This window comes from Procambarus clarkii, chromosome 71, assembly GCF_040958095.1.
Source record: "Procambarus clarkii isolate CNS0578487 chromosome 71, FALCON_Pclarkii_2.0, whole genome shotgun sequence".
NCBI classification, from domain to species: domain Eukaryota; kingdom Metazoa; phylum Arthropoda; class Malacostraca; order Decapoda; family Cambaridae; genus Procambarus; species Procambarus clarkii.
In genome coordinates this window covers 14,968,005-14,992,135 of record NC_091220.1, presented here as the reverse complement: position 1 = coordinate 14,992,135, position 24,131 = coordinate 14,968,005, and the positions used below count along the sequence as shown (strand labels likewise).

Genomic DNA, 24,131 nt, shown 5'->3' with positions numbered 1-24,131 from the left:
TGTCATTTGGCTGTAACCAAAGTTCATGAATATTACAAGCGTTCATCAAGTTTAATAAGCACCCATGTATGCCTACTTCATGTAACCTTTCAAGTTTTCTCCTAACTTTTGAATACTGTAGTTAACCCAGATAAAGTAAATGGTATATTTGTAAGTTGAAAGAAAATAATCTCCCTAATTTGATCTCTTAAGGTGCGTTCAGCTGCCTTGAGCATAAAGCAAGGGCTGATTGTCATGGTGTGTGGATCATATCGTCGAGGAAAGCCAAGCTGTGGAGATGTTGATGTTCTTATCACTCATCCTGATGGACATTCTCACGAAAATCTTTTTAAACCTCTACTAAATTGTTTAAAAGAAACAGGTGAGGTAAATTTATAAATGTAAACCGGTAGAAATAATTTTCTTATATAATGTGCCCTGTTGTTGCTAATTATAATTGTTTAATGTTCTTTCCTGGGGGAGCCCTTTGTGGCTCCCTGAAGCTATTGTAAAGTAGTATGGTACCATCTACTATCTTGAGGTTATCTTGAGATGATTTCTGGACTTTAGTGTCCCCATGGCCCGGGCTTCGACCAGGCCTCCACCCCCAAGAAGCAGCCCGTGACAGCTGACTAACACCCAGGTACCTATTTTACTGCTAGGTAACAGGGGCATAGGGTGAAAGAAACTCTGCCCATTGTTTCTCGCCGGCGCCTGGGATCGAACCCAGGACCACAGGATCACAAGTCCAGCGTGCTGTCCGCTCGGCCGACCGGCTCCAGGTCACATCAGCTGCAGAATTCTTCAGGCCTACTTGCGACCAGTGCTAGAACCTGGCCCACTGAAAGAGGCGCAGGGAGTGGTGACATTTATTCCCGCCACCTGTGGTGAGAATATATGGTTGCCAACTTTCTGGTTGCTAATTCTGCAACCAGAAAGTTGGAGAGTCAAAACAAACCACTGCTGGCTTCAGAAGAGAGTGAAGACATAAAACCTACCTAAAGAACTCCCCATATTATGTAAACAAACGACTGAATTCTCTCAGAATTAGCTCGATCTCATTTGCCCCACTTTCCTACTCGTTTGGGTGGAATGAGGAGGTAGCTCATCGACAGTCAGTATCTCGGCCACCAATTCTAGTGCTGATGTTGCCTCCCTTTTGTGCTGGCTTTCAAGTATTCTACTTTTTCATCTGAGCGGTATTGTTTGCCCTTAGTGACATTTCCTATACACTGCTGTGTAGTGTGAGCCAAGTTTTGAGTGTGCTCGGAGTTGCATGTATACAGGGTTACCGTCCCTGTGTTCTCCCCTTGCATTGTCAGGGTTACCGTCCCTGTGTTCTCCCTAGTGCTGCCCTTACATTGTCAGGGTCCCTGGAGTGTCAGGGAGTCGTTTCCTTAGACAGCTGATGTATCCTAGTAGATGGTACCCTACCAGTACATGACAGCTTCACAGAGCCACCAGCACTCACTCAAAAATTGTCATTTTCATTACATTCAAAGCTGGTTTTTGTATTCAATGAACCTTAAGAATCTATTTTTCCAGCAGTTTAAGACAACTTTCTGTTTCAGGATTTATTACAAATGACCTAGTAATTCAGGAAGATAATGGAAACCAGCAGAAGTATCTAGGTGTGTGCAAATTACCAGGAGAAGGTCGTAAGGTAATTTTTTGTAATTCATCATTATTGACATTTATTAAGATTCTTAAGAGTGCATATTGTGAAATATATCCAACTAATAATTACACATTATTCATAATTCCCTCTAACTAGCCAAACAGTATTGATAATCTGCACGAAGTATACACCAAGCCAAGGAATTCTATATGCGTAATACGTAATAATTAATAATAATAATAAAAATTGTTTTTATGAAATATACATAAGAATATGTTAGTGGTTAATTAATAGGTACAAAAATATATATTAAAAAGAGCCACTAATTCACAAAGCATGTATGGTCTGGGTTGTACAGTTAGGTCCATTCTTGACTGTGTTGGGAATTCTGTGTGGGACAAATGGTTAAGCATGTTTCCTTTCACCTAATGCCGCTGTTCATCCAGCAGTATTTGTGTCATATGTTCCCTGATCAAATCATCAGTTCTGTTGATATTGCTTATACTTTATTGAGTGGCCAGCTTCATCATATGCTTTGTATATTAGTGGCTCTATATAATGATGATGATCATTTATTTGCATCTCAACTCTGCAAGTAGAGATGCAGAGAGAGATTGAATTGAGGTTACAGTACCTAGGAGACCATATTCAGTTGCTCTTGTATTCACCTAGTTGTGTTTGCGGGGGTTGAGCTTTGCTCTTTCGGCCCGCCTCTCGACTGTCAATCAACTGTTTACTATTATTTATTTTTTCTCCCTACATCACACACACCCCAGGAAGCAACCCATGACAGCTGACTAACTCAAAGGTACCTATTTACTGCTAGGTAACAGGGGCATTCAGGGTGAAAGAAACTTTGCCCATTTGTTTCTGCCTGGTGCGAGAATCGAACCCGCGCCACAGAATTACAAGTCCTGCACGCTATCCACCAGGCTACCAGGGCCCCTACTATTATTTGATTGTGCAATCAAACAGTTGTTGGGATCTAAGGACCTGTAGCTACAAGTTTACCATAATTGCACCTTGAACTAATGAAGGTTATAGTATAATTTTGTATGGACATGATTGACCAGTACAGTAATAAAGTACATTTTCTGGTACTCTGAATTTCAGACATTCCGGGAATTGTGTGTGTCATGTTTGGTTGCTCAGGCCTTGTAAGACCATCAGACCTATGCATCTTGTGAACTTAGCTATGATTCTTGTGGAGTTGATGAAATATTGAACCATATTGTTTGTGTAACTTGCACAAATTCAACTGAACTTCTAACATAGTGAATGAGTGTTGAGAATTATCTGAAGTAAATTGTATTTAGCTGTAATTGTCGTGATGCTGAACCCCGGTTCATTCCGAACACAGCGATTACACAACACATAACACCTTGCCTCAGCAACCGTTACTACCACCGTGTACTCCTACACACACCAGACCCTTGAGGCGTACCACTAGGTTTGTATTGGAACACAATGAATGAACATACGGAAGGTATTTAAAGGCCGTCGGGTTTTGTCATTTAATTACAAAGAATAGACTCTGACAAATAATACTATATTAATTAACATACTCTATTAGGTCAATACACTTCCAATACCCATAGACCACTTGACCTCCGCGATCACCACCCACACTCGTAACTTCCGCCTAAGTCCCTAATACGGAATGATTACTACAACGCTCCACACCCGGTTAGTCTTACATTCAATACTCACATACTGCAGACTTAACTTGGTCACTAAGATCACAACAGGCTCTCGCATAGCTGTCTGCTACACTTCGCTGCTGCCACAACCGGGGATCCAAAAGGACTTGCTCGTTCAACTTCCACAATCAGACTCACTCCAGTCAGCCATCTACCTCAACCATTTCACCCCACCTCTCAAGGAAGGTATAATCCGATTAACCTTATCCCTAGAGAGGTAATCTTGTTCCTAGAAGCCTGACGAAGAATAATTCCTCTTTCCAGGAATTAATCATTTGGCTAAACAGCTTCGGTCTTAATCCATTGACCTTTCTTAGATATGTGATCCATAGTCTGTCTACTTACATGTACTTTCAATCATCATTCGTTAAGTGTTGTAGTAATGATCCTCTAGCTAATAATTCCTACTAACTTGTGGATTACAACATAATTTGGTGAATGACAATCTATAAAATTTAAGACATGTGTCAGATTTTAGAACCCGTTTGGGTATTCCTTGTCATCCATTATCCTAACCTGCTTTAAACACCACACACACACACACACACACACACACACACACACACACACACACACACACACATGCACAAAAAATTTACTGTACATATTACATAGGGGTTTGATGCTCAATATTTATAGTTTGTTATTTTGATGAGAACTGTAACCTTTGACTACCGTAATGCATTCCAATAATATCGGGTTATATTTTTTGACAGCATCGACGTTTAGATGTGATAGTGGTGCCGTATGCAGAATTTGCCCCTGCTACAATGTACTTCACAGGATCTGCACATTTTAATAGGTTTGTAGATTTGTTTAGATTTGTATTACAGCAGGTTTTTTTAGTGCTAGTTAATAAAAATGTTAACATTGAATCTCCTTTAGTAGAATATGGAGCACCAAATCTGTAGTAAAATTTATAACAAAAAAAGGCTTTCTTTGCTAACATAAGCACTGCTCAGTGCTTTGTGAATATTACTCAACTGCACCAGGCTTGCACTGGGTCAGGTTGGTTGACCCATCAGTAAGTGCCCCCTGTTCTGCACGTCTTTACCCCTCTACATTTAGGTGGATATAAATAGGAGCTGCCTCATATGAGCCAATAGGCCTTCTGCAGTTACCATCATTCATATGTTCATAGTAAGCCTTGGCCAATCAGGTTTTTCCTTTCAGGATCATCAGCTTTCATTTTGCCTTCATAGTGAGATAGCACTGGTTTGCTACTGAAAGATAGAACTCTATTTGCTTTTTCTGTGGTGTTCATAGGGAAAGGGTTTTGATGGGCAGCCCATGAATGGCTGGGCTTATTGGCCAGGGGGTCTCTGGTCACACCGTGGCCACCATATAGTGGCAAAAAAAAGCAGTATTAGAGTGTGATTTGCCCATGGTAACTTTGTGTTTATATAGGGCTACTAATGTTTTCCATCAAGTAGCAGTAGTTGCTTATTTTGGAGTGACCTACCTTCTGGTAGTTATTTTAGATCTCTTAGATTCGAACAAAATTTGTTCATTTGATGCATCACGCTACTGAAATTTCTGTGTGTAATCTCTTAGACTCTTTGTGAGGGGTCCAGATTCTGGTCCTGATCTCTGGTAGGCAATTGATAGTTGTTAGAGACTTGATGTGATGCCTAAGACTTGAAAGACGATGAATCACAATAATGTAGCTGAAGATATGATGACTAAACCATACAATGAGGGTGAAGAGACAATGACGTTTCGGTCCATCCTGGCCTACTGTATTATTAAATTGAAATGTTGTTGTCTCTTCATCTTCTGGTATGTGGTTTGGTCATCAAGACTTAAAAAGGCTCCAGAATGCAGCATTGGGGAACTACTGAAGACCCCACCTGAAAGAGACAACTCATTTCATTAACCACGGAATTTTTGGGCTGTCTCAGCAGCTCCCTGTACCCACCCTCTTTCCCCCTGGGGAACAGATCCATCTTAGGGATGATACTGTATATGAATGAAGCATAAAGACTAAACTCAGGGTGAAATAGCTGCTTCCTGGTGGTGTGCTTCGGTACTAGCACATGGTTTGTTAATATTAGGCAAACTAATTCTGCCCTTGTTTCTATCTCTCTTGAATCAAGGTATATATCAGTAGTTTTGTTTTGCTTGTACGTTCTGCTTGGTTTTGGGTCAATCTTGGATCCCTATGCTTCTCTCACCTTCATGGATACCCCAAATTTCGGTCCAGGTAATTGGTAGGCCTGTATGCAGGCCTACCAATCACTAGCTCTTGTCTAGTATCAGAACCAATGTACTGGGGAGCAGTTTTCAGTTTAATTTATTATGCATGCCATAGCCATGCTATGAGTGGTAGAGGGAAAAAGGTTACATCACATGATGAGCTCAGGATCTGGATCCCCAAATTTGTTAACTCTGCAAGTTACACCATTGACGAGTTAAGATTTCTGATAGTACACTGCACTATTTTGAATGAAATATACGTCTTGAACATTTGTGGTAAAATTATATCTAAATTCATTCATTTTTCCCCATTCCATCAATAAAGCAGTGTGTGTATAAATGGTTTTACTGACAGTTTACATTTAGTAAAGTCTACAGCAAGTGGTAATGCAAACCTCCAGGGACTTATAACTGAACCTAAACCGAGTAGTTGCAATATCTAGGAGTTTGTCAATTGTTTTCCATGATCCATAGATATGTGGCTCTTCTTACGTGGTAACATAATAGATGGAGTATCTAGTGTAGATTTCACGTTGTCTCGGATGTACAAAGTTTTGTTGGACTTCTTGATGCATTATTGTCATCAGGCTGTTTATAGATAATTCAAGGTTCTAGTCAACTCATTTGAAGGCATCTTCCTCTAGATAAGAACATTTTGATTAAATGTAATGTTTGATTTAGAAAATTATATCTTTGTGTTAGTATGGTTTATGTAGACTGCCTTGATTATCCACACAATTCAAGTTTCCAGTGACAAATGTTCTTCTAGAGTACCAGTACATATTGTATTGTGATCTGAAGCATCAAAGCTCAACTGTATCAAAAGAAGGCACCAAGCCACTGGAGATTATGTAGCATTATCTGTACAGCAGGATATTAGGATATCAGGCTCAACTCTAGGCCTACACAGATACGGGTTACACTCATTGCAAACATGTACTATTATTATTTGGTGCTGTTAGTCACCTTTCACATTACGTACAGTGCAGCCTCAGTTCAATGAGTTATTTGGGACCAACCCCAGTACATTGCAGTGAGGGATTTGTTGCAACTGGAGATGCCTCCAGGAGTATTTTGTGAACTCAAAAATACATTGGCATATGATTAGAATTAGACTATCGTTATCTCTTAGGGAATTCCAACTTTCACCTCCACGGAGTTTGTGGAATTAGAATTGAGAAATGCTGTTTTAGATAATGTCAGGCTTACATCAGTGAATTACTAACCAATCATGCTTTCTAATTAAATGTGTTATGACTTATAAACTTCATGCATTTATTAATTTGTAGCCCAATTATGAATTTTATAAATTGTAGCTTGATATAAATTGCTTATGTTTTGATTTATGAAATCTCTGGGTAAATATTCGTTTGGAAGCAGGGTTTCTAGATTTATGTAACAACATACCAGGTAACATAAATAAGAGCTGCCTCATATAGGCCAATAGATCCTCTGCAGTTTCCCTTATTAATTTCATTATATGTTTCCTCTGATTTAAGTTAGGATTATACTGGATCTCTTTACAACTTGCCATCCTGCAACCATTTAAAATTATAATTTTTTATAAAAAGTTCGCTATTATTGATCACAAGAGGGTAGTTATCTTTCTTACATCTAGCAAAGAGCCTGTTTTGCAGATCAATGAGGCTCTTGGCAACCAAGATGGGAATGAGTCTTTCTGAACACGGCCTTCGTGCAGGGATTGTCAGACAGGTTTGGATAAATATAACCATTCTTTCTTGTGTACATCTGATCCTTTCAGTCGTTATATCTTAATGTCACATTGAAATTTCACTAGACATGTCAAATCTTTTTAATGTTGTACGGTATATGGTTACATATTGTTAAGTTATGGCCAAATTGAATTACATGTACTGCACATAATTAATATTAATTGTCTGCCATGCACAGGAAATGTGTATGCAATCACTCAAGTGTAGTTACAGGATGAGAGCTATGCTCGTGGGTGTCTCATCTTCCCAGTACTCTTTGTTTGTGCAAAGTCTGAATGGTCCCAAAGTCAATTTAAACAACTATAAATTTTAATGATCCCTCAAAGATTCAAACCTAGGCAGTCAGCATCATCCCACTGGCTATCTTGACAGCCAGTAGGATGATCATGGGAAAATTTAGTTTTTCCTTTCTCTCAGTTTCAGCTTGATAAGTGTCTAAGACAGACAAACATTTTGTTTTAATTTTTGAGAGTTGATTTACCTCATTAAAATTGTGCCTTGAATTGGGTGACTAAAAAGAGTTCAACAGTTTAGCCTGCTCTATATCATTTTTAATCTATATATAGTATTACAAATAAACTTCATAGATTTGAACCCAACTAATGCTTAAATACAATTTTAGGGTCGGGAAAAACTTACAGGAGGACATCTACTAGAGACTCCTACTGAAGCGTCCATCTTTGCTCATCTTGGATTAGAGTATCGATCACCCGAGGAAAGAGATCACTGATTTTCACTACTGTACATGTATCAGCCTGCCATAGAGGTAATTTCCTTGTTTGCAGTAAACATTTTATAAACACACATTCTCATACCTGATATTCAATTTGTTTTTAAGACTAGAGCCATCAGAGTAAGATTAACCCTTTGGTTGCAGTAAGCACCAGCAGTTGATGGCTAGAAATATGCTACACGTTTCATGTTCATATGCTATGAAATAATTTTAAATCATGTAATGTTTGTCCAGGTTCTCTGCATTCAAAATTATAAATAATTAAAGGAAAATTGGTTGCATATATAATGAGTTAATAATTATTAATTGAATTTTTATTAATTTAACTGAATAGCTTAAAAGATTAGCACTTCCTTACTCGAAATGCAACTTTTTAAATTTGGCTCTCTGAAGCTACTGTCTATACTGTACTAATATGGTACAGTACTATCTACTGTCTCCAAAACCTGGCTTACTCAGAGACACAGGGAAGGGTGACATTTTTGATACCTCACTGGAAAAGGCAGTTAGAAAGTCAAGACAACCCACTGCTGGACCTAACCATTCCACTGTGTATGCATGCAATATAATTTTTGCCTAAGTGACTGCACTGCATAAATAATTTATATATGTATATACTATACAGTACAGTATTTCTGTTTTCAAGCCAGCCATGATTTGTTTTGACTCACTGATTTTCAGATTTCTTTCTCCAGTGAGGTGAAAAATGTCACTGCTCCCTGGGCCTCTTTGAGTGTTCCAGGCTTTAGCACTGGCCCCTGTTTGACTTGTACAACTACATAGCTCATGTGACCTAGTAGATGGTACAATATTTAGTATACTAAATATATTTAGTGTAGCTTGAGGGGAGCCCAGAGGTTCACCCAGAAACTGCATATGTACACATACAGCATATGTGTACATATGTACACACACACACACACACACACACACATACATTCGAGGGTCCTGCACGGCCACGCTTCGCAGGTTGAGTCTAGTATTAGTGGTGGGCCTCTTTCTTTCGCAAACAAAGTGGTAGACGGTTGGAACAAGTTAGGTGAGAGGGTGGTGGAGGCCAAAACCGTCAGTAATTTCAAAGCGTTATATGACAGTGCTTGGAAGATGGGACACCATGAGCATAGCTTTCATCCTGTAACTATACTGTACTCTACTTAGGTAATTACACACACACACACACACACACACACAGGAGGAAAAGAGGCATATGATCACTAAATACAAAATAGTAACAGGAATTGACAAAATTGACAAAGAGGAATTCTTGAAACCTGTAAATTAAAGAACAGGCCATAGTTAACAAATTCCACATAATATGTAATGTGTGTGGGGCCTACTTTTCTCCTATTCCACATTCCATAACATGGCATTTATTTATATTGAATCCCATTTGCCAAGTGTTGCTCCATACACTTATTTTTCCCAGGTCATCTTGAAAGGCATGACAACTGTCTAAGTCTCTTATCTTCCCTAGAAGTTTAGCATCATCAGCAAACATACAGTATTCATATGTTCTGTGTTTCTTCTGGTAAATTGTTTAGATAACGAACACTACTGGTGAAAGAGCTGAACCCTGTGTACTCTGCTAGTAACACTTCTCCAGCCTGATACATTGCCCCTGATTACCACCCTTATCTCTGTCAATTTTTTCATCCATGTCAACAGTATGCCTGTCACCCCTCCAGCACATTCCAGTTTCCAAAACGCCCTCTTGTGTGAGACTGTCAAAATTGTTTTCTGGAGGGGAGCGCCGTCTGGCTTCCTGAAGGAACTACACTAAATAATGCCATACTACTAGGTGCCATCAGTCACCGAGTTCTTTTTGGTTTACCGGGGACCACGAGCTAGAATCTGGCCCCCTCAGAGAGGCACAGGGAGCAGTGGCACTATGAAAACCTTTTATGTAAGGTTATTCATGTCTGCCACCACCAAAGCTAGGCACTCAGAAACTCAGTGAAACAAAACAGACTACTGCTTGGCTAGAAATGAGACCACGGCCTCAAAACTGCCATAAGAACTTCCCCAACAAAGTAAACAAACAATAAAAAAATTGTGAAAACTTGTACAAGCTAGTTCGCCCCACCTCCCTCCCTTGTATGTGTGGAGGAGGAAGGTAGGCCAGGTCAGCCAGCTGCTCCTCCATTAGTTCTTATACTAATGTATCCAGTGCCAGGTCACCCTCTCAATTCGCTTTGGTTATAATCTCCTGTTTTACGTAAGGTGGTGTTTGCCTTTGAGGCTGTTTGTGAACGCATTTGAGTAGTGTGAGGCAGGCATTTAGTGTGCTAGGAGCTGCAAGTGATCAGGGTTACCTTTCCTGGGTGCTCCTTAGGTGCCACCCTTGCACAGTCAGGGTTCTCTTCCCTGGTGTGTTTGGGAATATGCTCCTTTAGGGGTCACCTCCCTTGTGGTAACCCTCGCCCTTCAGGTAAGCTGGCTGGCTTGGACTAGCCTGTCTTTTCTCAGGTTGGGAGTGTTTATTGCTGGTGGGGTGCACTTAGATTCGCACAACCTACCTGGCGTATTGAGGTGGGCCTCCAGCTTACATGTTTGGCTGGCGCTACAATTCTCCCTGATTGCCCGTTCTCTGCAGTTGGGTCCTAGGGCGTTGTGAGCTTTCATTTGTCCCTGTTTGGGCACCAGTAAACCTAAGGAATGTGCTTGGCTTCCAAGACCCCCACTTACCTACCAAAACGAGGATTTCTTTAAATCATATGGGGCATTTCTCCAGATCACTAGGAATGTTTCCTGGATCATTGGGGTATGCACTGGATCTCTGAGCGATGTCCTAGGGTTTTGCCTCATTTCCCTGGGTAGCATTCTAGGCTGTTGGGCAAGTGTTCTGTGCTTGGTGATGTTGGTTTGCTGATTTGTAAGCATGCATGGCAATTCGTGTGCTTCACACACTTTATAATAATAATAATGTAATAGTTTGTTTTGTCATGGTTACAAAGCCTGTGTATACTGCTTTATAAGATCTTGCATGAAGATTTCATTGTTGACCAAACCACACACTGGAAATTGAATAGACGACGACATTTCGATCCGTCCTGGACCATTATAAAGTCGATTGTGATGAGATGAGGGAAGCAAGAGCATTAAGTAGGCAAGATTGAGAGATGAGGAGATGGCAAGTATGTACGTATGTACATGAATAAAACATGTACATACTTATACATAACGTGTGTAAATAGTGTAATAAACACAATAACAGTATTTTGGGAGGAGGAATGTTGGCGAGTAATGTGTTGGAGGAGGGAGGGAGGACTGGCAGGGTGTGGCAGCTCACTCATGTTTTTTGGGCTCACCATACCAACATAGTGGATCGTTATGGTGAATACATACGTAGATGGGTATATACAATGTGTGTATATAGTGTAATAACAGCAAAAGCACTGTTTGATTGTAGAATATGTCGCATATATGAGGCCCATAATTTTGAGCATAGCGATGTTCTATACTTTGAATTATATAAATTCCACAAATTACACACTTTTAAATAATATTACAGCAAAAAAAAGGAAGAAATGAATGAGAAACTTCAAAATAATTGTGCAACATTTTATTCGCAGCAACTGCCGTCGCACGGGGTGGCGGGGCCGACAGACCCCCATCGCTCCAACGCTCAGCGCCCATAATTTGCTCAACTTCCCAGCACCATCGCAGCTAAAGTAAGTCACATACAATATTTGTTGTTTAGTTTCCCCGTGATCAGACTCTGCATTTTAACAATATAAGAAGAGAAAAAAAATTTTTGGAAAGAATTTATTTCTTGTGCACCAGGGTGTTATTTGGAGACAGAGCAGTTCAGTGGTAAGCACTCCTCTCTCGTCCTGTCTAAACTCGATTATGGTTGCCCTGCATACTCTTCTGCTTCTCCTTCTACTCTTCGCCGTCTTGATGCTTTGCACCATACTGGGTTGCGTCTCGGCTCTGGTGGCTTTCGTTCGACTCCCGCCCTTAGTTTGTATGTTGACACTGGCTTTCTCTCTCTTCAGGACTGCCGTGATCGCTACTGTCTTCGCTATCTTGCGCGGTCCTTCCAACATCCTTCCTCTCGCCTCTGTCGTGCATTGACTTTTCCTCCTCCTGTGGTTCCTGTTCGTCTTCATTGTCTCCCACTTTCTGTCCAGTTATCTCACTTACAGGATTCTCTTTCTGTTCATATTTCTAATGTTTCTCCTCGTATTGTTCCTTCATTACCTCCGTGGAGAGTCCCCCTTCCCAAGTTTTGTACGTCCTTGACTTGTATTACTAAAGCCTTTACCCCTCCTACAATTCTGAAAAGCCTCTTCCTTGAGCACTTTTCTTCGCACTCCCACTCTATTTCCATCTTCCCTGATGGGTCTAAGTCTGCGGATGGTGTGGGCTACTCTGTTGTTTTTCCTGACCGTACTTACATATGTCGCCTCCCTTCGGAGGCTAGCGTCTTTACGGCAGAACTTTATGCTATTCTCTATGCTCTTTGTCTCTTGCTTTCTCATTCCTCCTTTGTGGTTGTAGTTGATTCTCGTAGTGCCCTCATGGCTCTAGGGTCCTTTAATCCTGTCCATCCGATGGTCATTGAGATTCAACATTGGCTGTTTCTTATTTCTAGTAAATTTAAATTAGTAGAGTTTAGCTAGGTTCCCAGCCATATTGGTTTTTCAATGAGCGTGCGGATGCTGCCGCTAAGGAAGCTATCCGTTCTTGTCCCATCTCCCGTAAAGGTATTCCTTATTCCGACTTTTATCCTGTTATTCATTCTTCCCCGTTGGCAGGGTTGTTGGTCCTCTGTGGTTGGTAACAAGCTGCGTACTCTCAAACTTAGTGTGTCCCCGTGGCCTTCCTCCTACCACCGTAACCGGCGGTGGGTTGGTCATACCCGCTTAACCCACAGTCACTTAATGGAGCGCCGCCCTGCTCCTTATTGCGTTGTCCCTCTTACAGTTGTGCATATCCTTGTTGAATGTCCTGACTTCCAGGACGAGCGTGTGTCTTGCTTTCCGACCGTCCCTCGATAGAATTCTAGGTGAATCGGATACTTTTGATATCGTTCGCTTTATGCGTTTTGGTTCTTGTATTGGCATTCTTGGTGATATTTAGCGCCCTCTGATTATTTTGCACTTTGATGGTGCTACATGGCCTTCCTGGTTTGGTGCCTTCTTTTGGTAATTACCTTACCTTCATTGTTGTTTCATTTTAATGTGGTAGTTGTGATATGGATTGTTCTGGCTCACGTGCAAGCTCTGATTTTTTTCTGTTTTATATTAAGAAATTGCCAGTCTTGTTACTATTTGTAGAGTTAGAGATCTGCATTAAGGCCTCAATATTATATTCTTTATAACATGCTATCAGCAATTTTTGTGGTTGGTAATTAGATTAATGTCAGTGATGTATTTGACAAGGGTTAAGACCCCTTGTGGTATGACAGCATTTTTCCCAGTCATTTCTTTGGTTATGAGGACACTTTCATTTGTTATTCTTTTGTCCTTTCTACCATGTACCTGTTTGTTGCTTCTTGGTCTTTCATTTGGTACTTTGGCTATTAAAACAATGGCCTTTGGTAATGTTGCAATTACCATTTCTAAAAAAGATTAGCAGGTTCATTAGACAGGGTTTGTTTTTAGCAAACAGTTTTACAAAAAAAAAATTCCATTCCTTCAGGACCTTGCAGATGTTAGGTCAAACTAAATGACAGTAATCTGTTTTGCCCTTTCAAACAATGATGGTTTTAATCTAGGTAAAATATTTCAGAATATCTGACAAGTTTGGCAGACAAATCATTTAAGAGCTTTGATTAAATTTAAGTTACCAAAGACTTTGAAGCATCTATACAACATGGTTTTCAGTGTCACTTTTCTAATTTGTAAATTTAACAATGATCTTTAGTTAATCAAAATTTGTACAAAGCTTAGGTGTTGACTAAAGTTTCTTCCACTTTAATATTTCAGACTAATTTGCAATATTTGTTAGTTTATGTAAATTGAATAGGTAGTCCACTTTTACATCTTTTCAATGCATTTTGCATGCACCTATGTAACAAGTTACAAATAAGTGTAAATTTTACCAAGTATTTATTTCCAAAGTAAAAAAATTTCAGATGTTTAAACATTGCATCAATAGTAGTAAACAATAATTTCCAGCATAATTTCAGGATAAGGTATATAAAGTAGTTTCATTAAAATTGTTTTATTTAATAAGTTTTACATATAGTATTTATAATACATCTAATATTTATTACTGTTTCAGGTTGTGGGACAGATGCTCCTAGATGAACAGAAGATCCAAAAGGCCAAGACAACTCCAGAGACAATCACCTGTAAAAGAAAAATAAACATTAAACAGGGACACTACTTTTATTATCACCAATGCCTAATAACAAGCCCAAAAAATCCTAACATCCTATCTTTCAAGATAGGCTCAGCAAGGCCTATCCCTTCCTCTGGTTTCGGTGCAGAGCTTGTTCCCTGAATGGGTGCATTACATCCACCACTTTAGTGCCATCAACACATTGTACATATGCTTTACTGAAAGCACTGTACAATGCATGCCAGGCACTAAAGTGTTAGATGCATGCACCCATTCAGCAAACAAGCCCTGTGAGAATTAACAATGTAACCATTGTTAAGGGTCCCTAAACCTATGCAAATCTAGTCCATCTATTAGATGGGTAGTAGAGCAAAGCTCTGAAAAAGCCAAGCCAGGAAAATCTGCAGGACTGCCTGGTCCCCTTTTATGAAATGGGGTAGGATCAGTACAAACTGCATCAATCCCTGTGGGTTGTAACAGTAGGACATGGTTACACACCTATAAATGGACTAGATAAGAGAATTAAGATTAAGTCATTGATATAGCTAAAACATCAAATTCAAACTCACCCACTTTTGTAGAGTAAAGGAGACTCACTCCAAGCCAGTCCATGCATCATAATCACTTTCACCTGAAAAATATTTCAACAAATTATTTTCAGATTTAAAACCAATCTTGCTTTACTTTTCAAATTAGCATTCAGTACTTTACAAATTCAGATTGAAAAAATTTCTTTAAGGAATTTACCTTTCCTACATATTCTAGTAGCAGTAGTAAAGATCTAATTTAGCAATATAAATATATGGCATCAATTTGCCAAGTTTCAGTAAATGTCATTTGAGAAACTATCCACAACTCAACTTCAATGGCAATTTACATTTATCTTTAGCCAATGCTATATTGTTTTAGTTATTACTATTTTTTACTTTTATGCAAATCTATTCAGATTAACCTTTACTACAACTCACCTGATTCTGATTAACTCTTCCAACTGACAGAGGGACTTCTGGACTTTCCAAACAACATTCTGGAAAAGTATATAAATTTAAAACCAAGCTAAAGTAAACATTGGACATTTCTTTTACTTTCAAGGGAAAAATACAGTCACTTAGAACAAAACTTTTCCCGCCATTAACTTTGACTCATGATTACCCTCAAGTGTTATACATTTATAGATTAAAGCTTATTTAACAAACATTTAATGTTAACTAAACAAGATTTATATTTTATTAATAAAACACCCTCAACTATGCTGTTTAAGATCTAATGCCCCACATTACAATTTTCACAATTTCAATATACCATTCTATTCAATAGATTCCTGAAAGGACTAAACTTGCAGATATGGTACCCACTAGCCTAAGCCTAGACTTCCATACCCATTCAATTTCCATACCTTAATAGGTTTTTAGCAATTAACTTCTACCCTCTAATTCCAATGTACACAACACTACTTACTGTAGATCTTCAAGTATTTTCCTGCAGCTTTGTTGCCAGGACCTTCCACAACCTGTCATGTGAACAGTAAATATTACTAAAAAGTTATTTGCATAGCGATGTTATTTTGTTCATACCTGTACCACCAGTTTAACAGTTGTCATTTTAAATGGCACACTATCTTGTTCCATTTTTATTATTATTTACAAACAAAGCTATAGTCATTTCAAGTCAACTTTAGTCATGAACATCTTTCTGGAACATTGCAAAAACTAATTTAACAACCATGTATAACATTTTAATAAAAGCAATACAAAATTTATATATACAAATTCTTATTCTTTTGCAACCACTGCTTACTACTAGGGGGACAAATTTATTCTGTTGAATTATGTACCAAGCTTTTTAGTCTGAAAATTCATAATTAACCCAACTATACTACCAAGACAATGTGATTTGTGGGAGGGGGGGGGTCCATTTACTGTACCACTTACATTTTAGTGTGGGCTTCATCCACTATTCTGATGTTAGCTGGAACATTTGTGCCAGCTGCTGGTTTGAAAGGGAGGCATACCATGTGCCAATTCAGGAAGCTTTCCACGTTCCTCACTGCATGTCAGCTCAGGACCTCAGTACCATGTTGGGAGGCAATTGAAGACTAACCAATCAACATCCCAGGCTGGAGAGCAGTGCCAGCTCGGGGACAATTTACCACCTGCAAAAAATTTAATACTCTTAACAATCTACACCATCTATCATCTTTACCTAGCCCCCAAACCTTACATTTGTCAGCATTAAACTGCATCTGGTAGTCTTAACCATTTCAAAACTATATAGGGCATCGGTATTTTTTATTTGCCAATTCTGGAACTATTGCAGTCTAAACCATAATCTTGCGAATAACAGAGGTCCAAGGAGAGCTTTTAGGCACTACTTACAACACTTCTCCCAACTTAACCCCATTTATACTAATTTCCTTTGGTATAGCCATGACCTAATCAACTTCAGTCAGCATTCCCAATGATCCGAGCCACTATCAAAATCTCTGCTGAAGTCAAGGTACACAAAATCACAAACCTTATCACCATTTCCTCAACTATGCAACCTAATCCATGAACATTTAGTAATAAAACTGCGATTCATGTATCTAGTCATGTTTCAAAAAAAAAAAAGAGTACAGAAATGGCACTTGCAATGTTAGGTTCTAGTAACTTTCCTCACAATAGACTAAGCTAATTGGTCACTAACTTAAGCGTTAAAGTTAACTCAAACTTTTCCTTTAAAACTTCCTATATTAGGAACTTTCCACGACCGGCCTTTACCCGACATAATTAAATAGGGTAAAAACGGTATATTAAATGCAGTAAAACTACGGTAAATTCAATATGATAAACTTGCATTCTTTAAGCATGGGCTGCATAGTAAGTGAACTAAACTAAATGTCAAGCACCCTGGCAAACCACTTCATTCTATTCATTTTCTTTATTTAATCACTTTGTCCGACTAGAATTTTTAAGATTAGATTAAAGAAACACCCTCCCTGGTAACGGCTGAACTAGTTAACCAAATACAAATATTTAGGTAAAATACTTTCATAAAACCCGTCTACTTCCCCCACCAGTAGACTTGTTCAGCTAAAGGCATAATGTAATCTTCCACTTTAGTAAATAAAGACCTAAAAAAACACTACCCCATCTGTGTAGTTACCGGTTACCTGACAATCTACGCTTAAAATAACCCATCTATTCCCCATAATTGTTCGATATAACTTACCTCTCACCCGCTGGTCGAGTACACAGCAGTATATATCCTCCTCCATCACTCACCGCGTGGATACTATTTCACTCTGGCCGCAAATTGCCTCAAATCACCTACGTTATCCATAAACATATATAGAAGAGCAACTGACCGTAACAGCCGTATAGCGATCATCACATAACGTGGGGACATTAGTAGTACTCCTGTCAAAACATAGATGGCGCCACGACAAACGGTAATTCCTATGGACTCGGATACAAGACACTTCGTACATTGACAACATCGCACACTAATATTTTTACCACTTCGGACACCAGCTTTAGACGTTTCGCATATGTGTACGTGTTCCATATTAAAACGACAATATAATGCTATTAACAATTAAAATCTTCTATTTAACAGGCATATAGTTATTAAATGAAGTTTAGTGATGTAATAGACATAATCCGAAGTTGGTAAGGACGCCGCCCGCCAGCGTAAACACAACACACCCGAATGCCCACAAACACGATACAACGCACAAAACACAACACTTCTGTCAGTTTTTTGATAAACTCCTTTTATATTTATTATGTGATAGTTATACTTGCATAAAATGATAACTATTATAGGTAAGCGCCTAATATTTAATATTAATCAATAAAAAAGAAGTCAGAAACCACACGCCTGTCTGTACATGTCTTTTGTGTAAAAGTATTTTGGGCGCTCATGTACTTGTGCGCTAGCTGGCGTTCACACTGTTCTCGCCTACAAACATTAGAATTAAACAAACGAATTTATTTTTTCATTTATATACAAGAAGAGAAGGCTACTCTTGAGTCTGTAATATTCATCTGATCACTGGTCTCCCATTTGGTCCTCATTGATTTATCTTACTATTATTGAATGTCAATAACCGTATTATGCAATTTCAATTTCTTCTATTTCTTTCTTTATTATGCACCCCATACCCATCCCGTGGGCGGTGGTGTAAAGGATTACAGAGGCACATAATCGGTTCAGGAACTGAACCCTCTAGTTCGGTTAGCTAAGCAAGTAACAATGTTTGACGCTAGTTACAAAATTATTAATGTTGTATACACATGTACACACACTTATACATACATGTACACACACACGTACACACACATACATGTACCGGTCGTGGTCTAATAAAATAATTAGACCAGTTAAAATATATATATATATATATATATATATATATATATATATATATATATATATATATATATATATATATATATATATATATATATATATATATACATATATATATATATATATATATATATATATATATATATATATATATATATATATATATATATATATATATTATATATATATATATACCACAGCCTGGGAATCTTCCACTGTTTTATATCTTATGTATGTATGTATGTACTAACCTAGTTGTGGTTGCGGGGGTTGAACTTTGGCTCTTTGGTCCCGCCTCTCAACCGTCAATCAACTGATGTACAGATTCCTGAGCCTACTGGGCTCTGTCATATCTATATTTGAAACTGTGTATGGAGTCAGCCTCCACCACATTACTGCCTAAAGCATTCCATTTATTAACTACTCTGACACTGAAAAGTTCTTTCTATAATCTCTCTGTGGCTCATTTGGGTACTCAGCTTCCACCTGTGTCCCCTTGTGCGTGTACCACATGTGTTAAATAAATGTATGTATGTATGTAAGGTAATTGGTAGGCCTGCCAATCACCAGCTCTTGTCTAGTATCAAAACCAATGTACTGGGGAGCAGTTTTCAGTTTAATTTATTATGCATCCCATAGCCATCCTATGAGTGGTAGAGGGAAAAAGGTTACATCACATGATGAGCTCAGGATCTGGATCCCCAAATTTGTTAACTCTGCAAGTTACACCATTGACGAGTTAAGATTTCTGATAGTACTCTGCACTATTTTAAATGAAATATACGTCTTTAACATTTGTGGTAAAATTATATCTAAATTCATTAATTTTCCCCATTCCATCAGTAAAGCAGTGTGTGTATAAATGGTTTTACTGACAGTTTACATTTAGTAAAGTCTACAGCAAGTGGTAATACAAACCTCCAGGGACTTATAACTGAACCTAAACCGAGTAGTTGCAATATCTAGGAGTTTGTCAGTTGTTTTCCATGATCCATAGATATGTGGCTCTTCTTACGTGGTAACATGATAGATGGAGTATCTAGTGTAGATTTCACGTTGTCTCGGATCTACAAAGTTTTGTTGGACTTCTTGATGCATTATTGTCATCAGGCTGTTTATAGATAATTCAAGGTTCTAGTCAACTCATTTGAAGGCATCTTCCTCTAGATAAGAACATTTTGATTAAATGTAATGTTTGATTTAGAAAATTATATCTTTGTGTTAGTATGGTTTATGTAGACTGCCTTGATTATCCACACAATTCAAGTTTCCAGTGACAAATGTTCTTCTAGAGTACCAGTACATATTGTATTGTGATCTGAAGCATCAAAGCTCAACTGTATCAAAAGAAGGCACCAAGCCACTGGAGATTATGTAGCATTATCTGTACAGCAGGATATTAGGATATCAGGCTCAACTGTAGGCCTACACAGATACGGGTTACACTCATTGCAAACATGTACTATTATTATTTGGTGCTGTTAGTCACCTTTCACATTACGTACAGTGCAGCCTCAGTTCAATGAGTTATTTGGGACCAACCCCAGTACATTGCAGTGAGGGATTTGTTGCAACTGGAGATGCCTCCAGGAGTATTTTGTGAACTCAAAAATACATTGGCATATGATTAGAATTAGACTATCATTATCTCTTAGGGAATTCCAACTTTCATCTCCACGGAGTTTGTGGAATTAGAATTGAGAAATGCTGTTTTAGATAATGTCAGGCTTACATCAGTGAATTACTAACCAATCATGTTTTCTAATTAAATGTGTTATGACTTATAAACTTCATGCATTTATTAATTTGTAGCCCAATTATGAATTTTATAAATTGTAGCTTGATATAAATTGCTTATGTTTTGATTTATGAAAACTCTTGGGTAAATATTCGTTTGGAAGCAGGGTTTCTAGATTTATGTAACAACATACCAGGTAACATAAATAAGAGCTGCCTCATATAGGCCAATAGATCCTCTGCAGTTTCCCTTATTACTTTCATTATATGTTTCCACTGATTTAAGTTAGGATTATACTGGATCTCTTTACAACTTGCCATCCTGCAACCATTTAAAATTACAGTATAATTTTTTATAAAAAGTTCGCTATTATTGATCACAAGAGGGTAGTTATCTTGCTTACATCTAGCAAAGAGCCTGTTTTACAGATCAATGAGGCTCTTGGCAACCAAGATGGGAATGAGTCTTTCTGAACACGGCCTTCGTGCAGGGATTGTCGGACAGGTTTGGATAAATATAACCATTCTTCCTTGTGTACATCTGATCCTTTCAGTCATTATATCTTAATGTCACATTGAAATTTCACTAGACATGTCAAATCTTTTTAATGTTGTACGGTTTATGGTTACATATTGTTAAGTTATGGCCAAATTGAATTACATGTACTGCACATAATTAATATTAATTGTCTGTCATGCACAGGAAATGTGTATGCAATCACTCAAGTGTAGTTACAGGATGAGAGCTATGCTCGTGGGTGTCTCATCTTCCCAGTACTCTTTGTTTGTGCAAAGTCTGAATGGTCCCAAAGTCAATTTTACAACTATAAATTCTAATGATCCCTCAAAGATTCAAACCTAGGCAGTCAGCATCATCCCACTGGCTATCTTGACAGCCAGTAGGATGATCATGGGAAAATTTAGTTTTTCCCTTCGCTCAGCTTCAGCTTGATAAGTGTCTAAGACAGACAAACATTTTGTTTTAATTTTTGAGAGTTGATTTACCTCATTAAAATTGTGCCTTGAATTGGGTGACTAAAAAGAGTTCAACAGTTTAGCCTGCTCTATATCATTTTTAATCTATATTAAAAATGATTAATTATTAAGTATTACAAATAAACTTCATAGATTTGAACCCAACTAATGCTTAAATACAATTTTAGGGTCGGGAAAAACTTACAGGAGGACATCTACTAGACTCCTACTGAAGCGTCCATCTTTGCTCATCTTGGATTAGAGTATCGATAACCCGAGGAAAGAGATCACTGATTTTCACTACTGTACATGTATCAGCCTGCCATGGAGGTAATTTCCTTGTTTCAGTAAACATTTTATAAACACACATTCTCATACCTGATATTCAATTTGTTTTTAAGACTAGAGCCATCAGAGTAAGATTAACCCTTTGGTTGCAGTAAGCACCAGCAGTTGATGGCTAAAAATATGCTACACATTTCATGTTCATATGCTATGAAATAATTTTAAATCATGTAATGTTTGTCTAGGTTCTCTGCATTCAAAATTAAAAATAATTAAAGGAAAATTGGTTGCATATATAATGAGTTAATAATTATTAACTGATTTTTTTTTAATTTAACTGAATAGCTTAAAAGATTAGCACTTCCTTACTAGAAATGCAACTTTTTAAATTTGGCTCTCTGAAGCTACTGTCTATACTGTACTAATATGGTACAGTACTATCTACTATGTCTCCAAAACCTGGCTTACTCAGAGACACAGGGATGGGTGACATTTTTGATACCTCACTGGAAAAGGCAGTTAGAAAGTCAAGACAACCCACTGCTGGACCTAACCATTCCACTGTGTATGCATGCAATATAATTTTTGCCTAAGTGACTGCACTGCATAAATAATTTATATATGTATATACTATACAGTACAGTATGTCTATTTTCAAGCCAGCCATGATTTGTTTTGACTCACTGATTTTCAGATTTCTTTCTCCAGTGAGGTGAAAAATGTCACTGCTCCCTGGGCCTCTTTGAGTGTGCCAGGCTTTAGCACTGGTCCCTGCTCGGCTTGTACAACTGCATAGCTCATGTGACCTAGTGACCTAGTACAATATTTAGTATACTAAATATATTTAGTGTAGCTTGAGGGAGCCCAGAGGTTCACCCAGAAACTGGCATTTAATTTTTTTTTATTATTATTATTATTAACCCTCTTCTGGGGGAAAAAAAACAAAGATAGGTGTTGCAGCCAGAGGGTTAAATAATTTTGTATTGGATATTTAGTTTTTTAACAGTACTGTATTAAAAGTTTGTAAACAATTCATCTGTAGATAGTTTACAGATAATTTTTGTATTTATGCAGATAAAATGACCAAACCATGAATCTGTAAGTGATAAGTTCTTTGAATTACTGCCCTGTAAAAAACACTGACACTAATACTATATTCTGATGGTTCCCTACACCACCCCACTGGTGCTACTTTGTGAAGCATTAGTGATAAAGATATATAGCATCATTTGAATATCTAGTGACACTGATGGTACTACACCATCTTCCCAGCTTAGTTACTTTATAATTACTCCAGACATTAACCACTGCCTACGCAGAGCACCTAAAGGCACTTGATCGGGGGTGTTCAAAGCGCCATATGGTGCTTTTTGGTACACTGTACTAGTGCAGAGCGATTCAGAACTCCCACAGGTACATAGGGCTTGCATCCTGTGCCTCAGGACTAGTAAACAGACGCTATCTTAAAAAAAAAAAAAAAAAAAAAAAAGACAGCATCCGTGCTGGCTGCGAGTGCCTTAGTATAGTGCGACCAAGGTTGGCACATTTAGGAGCAGCTCACAGCACTGCTGTACAGCTAGAGGGCCACAGCACCACTTAATAATGATGAATAAAATAGGTAACATTATTTTGCATTTATAATGTCATACATGATCGTGATAAAGACTACAATGTTCAGATATCAGTGAATACAATGCTAGTTATGATATTCACAGTATGGGGTACAGACAGCACCCAGCCATTATTTTCTGCATATATGCACCATGAAACAAACTTATGTTCCTTCACAATATAACTCTGTTGAAATATTCATATTCGGGATTTTGACAGGAAAGTGATAACAGCAGCAGTTTTGCAGCTAGTCACAGCAAGATGTGTAGAATATTTGGGGCATTGTCTTACATCACGTGACTGCTGGTGTCTGCTTGTGGCTTCATGCTGTGTGTTGATTTCATCACCATACCACCAGAACTGCTTTAGTTTGATATGGTGCATATAAATGTTGATAGTGATACATAACATGCATATATAGCTTAATAACAGCAAGAATACTTTAGTTGATCCAAGATGATAATATACGTGTCACCATATATGAGCCCCATACTTTTTAGAATATCGATGTTCCACATCTTTAACTACATAAATTAAAAAATATTGAATAATACTAGTGCAAAAAACTAGATATAAAACCATTCACAGACAATTACCTGTACTGTATTTAAAAATGTATTTGGGGCAGCACCTGCCACACTTGCTGTCGGTTGCTAGTTTGACCTTGGATTCTTATTCTGTATATATATCAACTCTGAACACATGATCTTAGCGATTCATTTTGGTGCACAAAAATGTAGGTGGTCATATACGTGTGTGTGTGTGTGTGTGTGTGTGTGTGTGTGTGTGTGTGTGTGTGTGTATAGTGTAATAACAGCAAAAACACTGATCTCAGAATATAATATACATGTATTACCATATGAGCTCCATAATTTTGAACATAGCAATGTTTCACACATTGAATATATAAATTCTACAAA

At 38.0% G+C, this 24,131-nt stretch overlaps 1 protein-coding gene and 1 long non-coding RNA gene across 3 annotated transcripts in view; one reads left to right on the top strand and one right to left on the bottom strand.

Annotated features, from left to right (window-relative positions):
• LOC123745560 (DNA polymerase lambda) overlaps positions 1-14,289 on the top strand; it is a 28,904-nt gene extending 14,615 nt beyond the window's left edge. For both annotated transcript variants that reach the window (XM_069312059.1, XM_045726219.2), the window contains exons 6-12: positions 193-361; positions 1,551-1,642; positions 4,014-4,099; positions 7,131-7,206; positions 7,849-7,992; positions 11,532-11,630; positions 14,191-14,289. In XM_069312059.1, coding sequence (XP_069168160.1) covers positions 193-361; positions 1,551-1,642; positions 4,014-4,099; positions 7,131-7,206; positions 7,849-7,956 — 531 coding nt within the window. In that variant the 3' untranslated portion in view covers positions 7,957-7,992; positions 11,532-11,630; positions 14,191-14,289. The remainder of the gene's footprint in view (positions 1-192; positions 362-1,550; positions 1,643-4,013; positions 4,100-7,130; positions 7,207-7,848; positions 7,993-11,531; positions 11,631-14,190) is intronic.
• LOC138356241 (uncharacterized) lies at positions 14,115-18,072 on the bottom strand. The gene is made up of 6 exons (XR_011224300.1): positions 17,461-18,072; positions 16,182-16,402; positions 15,709-15,760; positions 15,219-15,277; positions 14,820-14,881; positions 14,115-14,258 (listed from the first exon to the last, which is right to left on the bottom strand). It is a non-coding gene; the product is annotated as an uncharacterized lncRNA (long non-coding RNA).
• Positions 18,073-24,131: the final 6,059 nt, after the last annotated feature.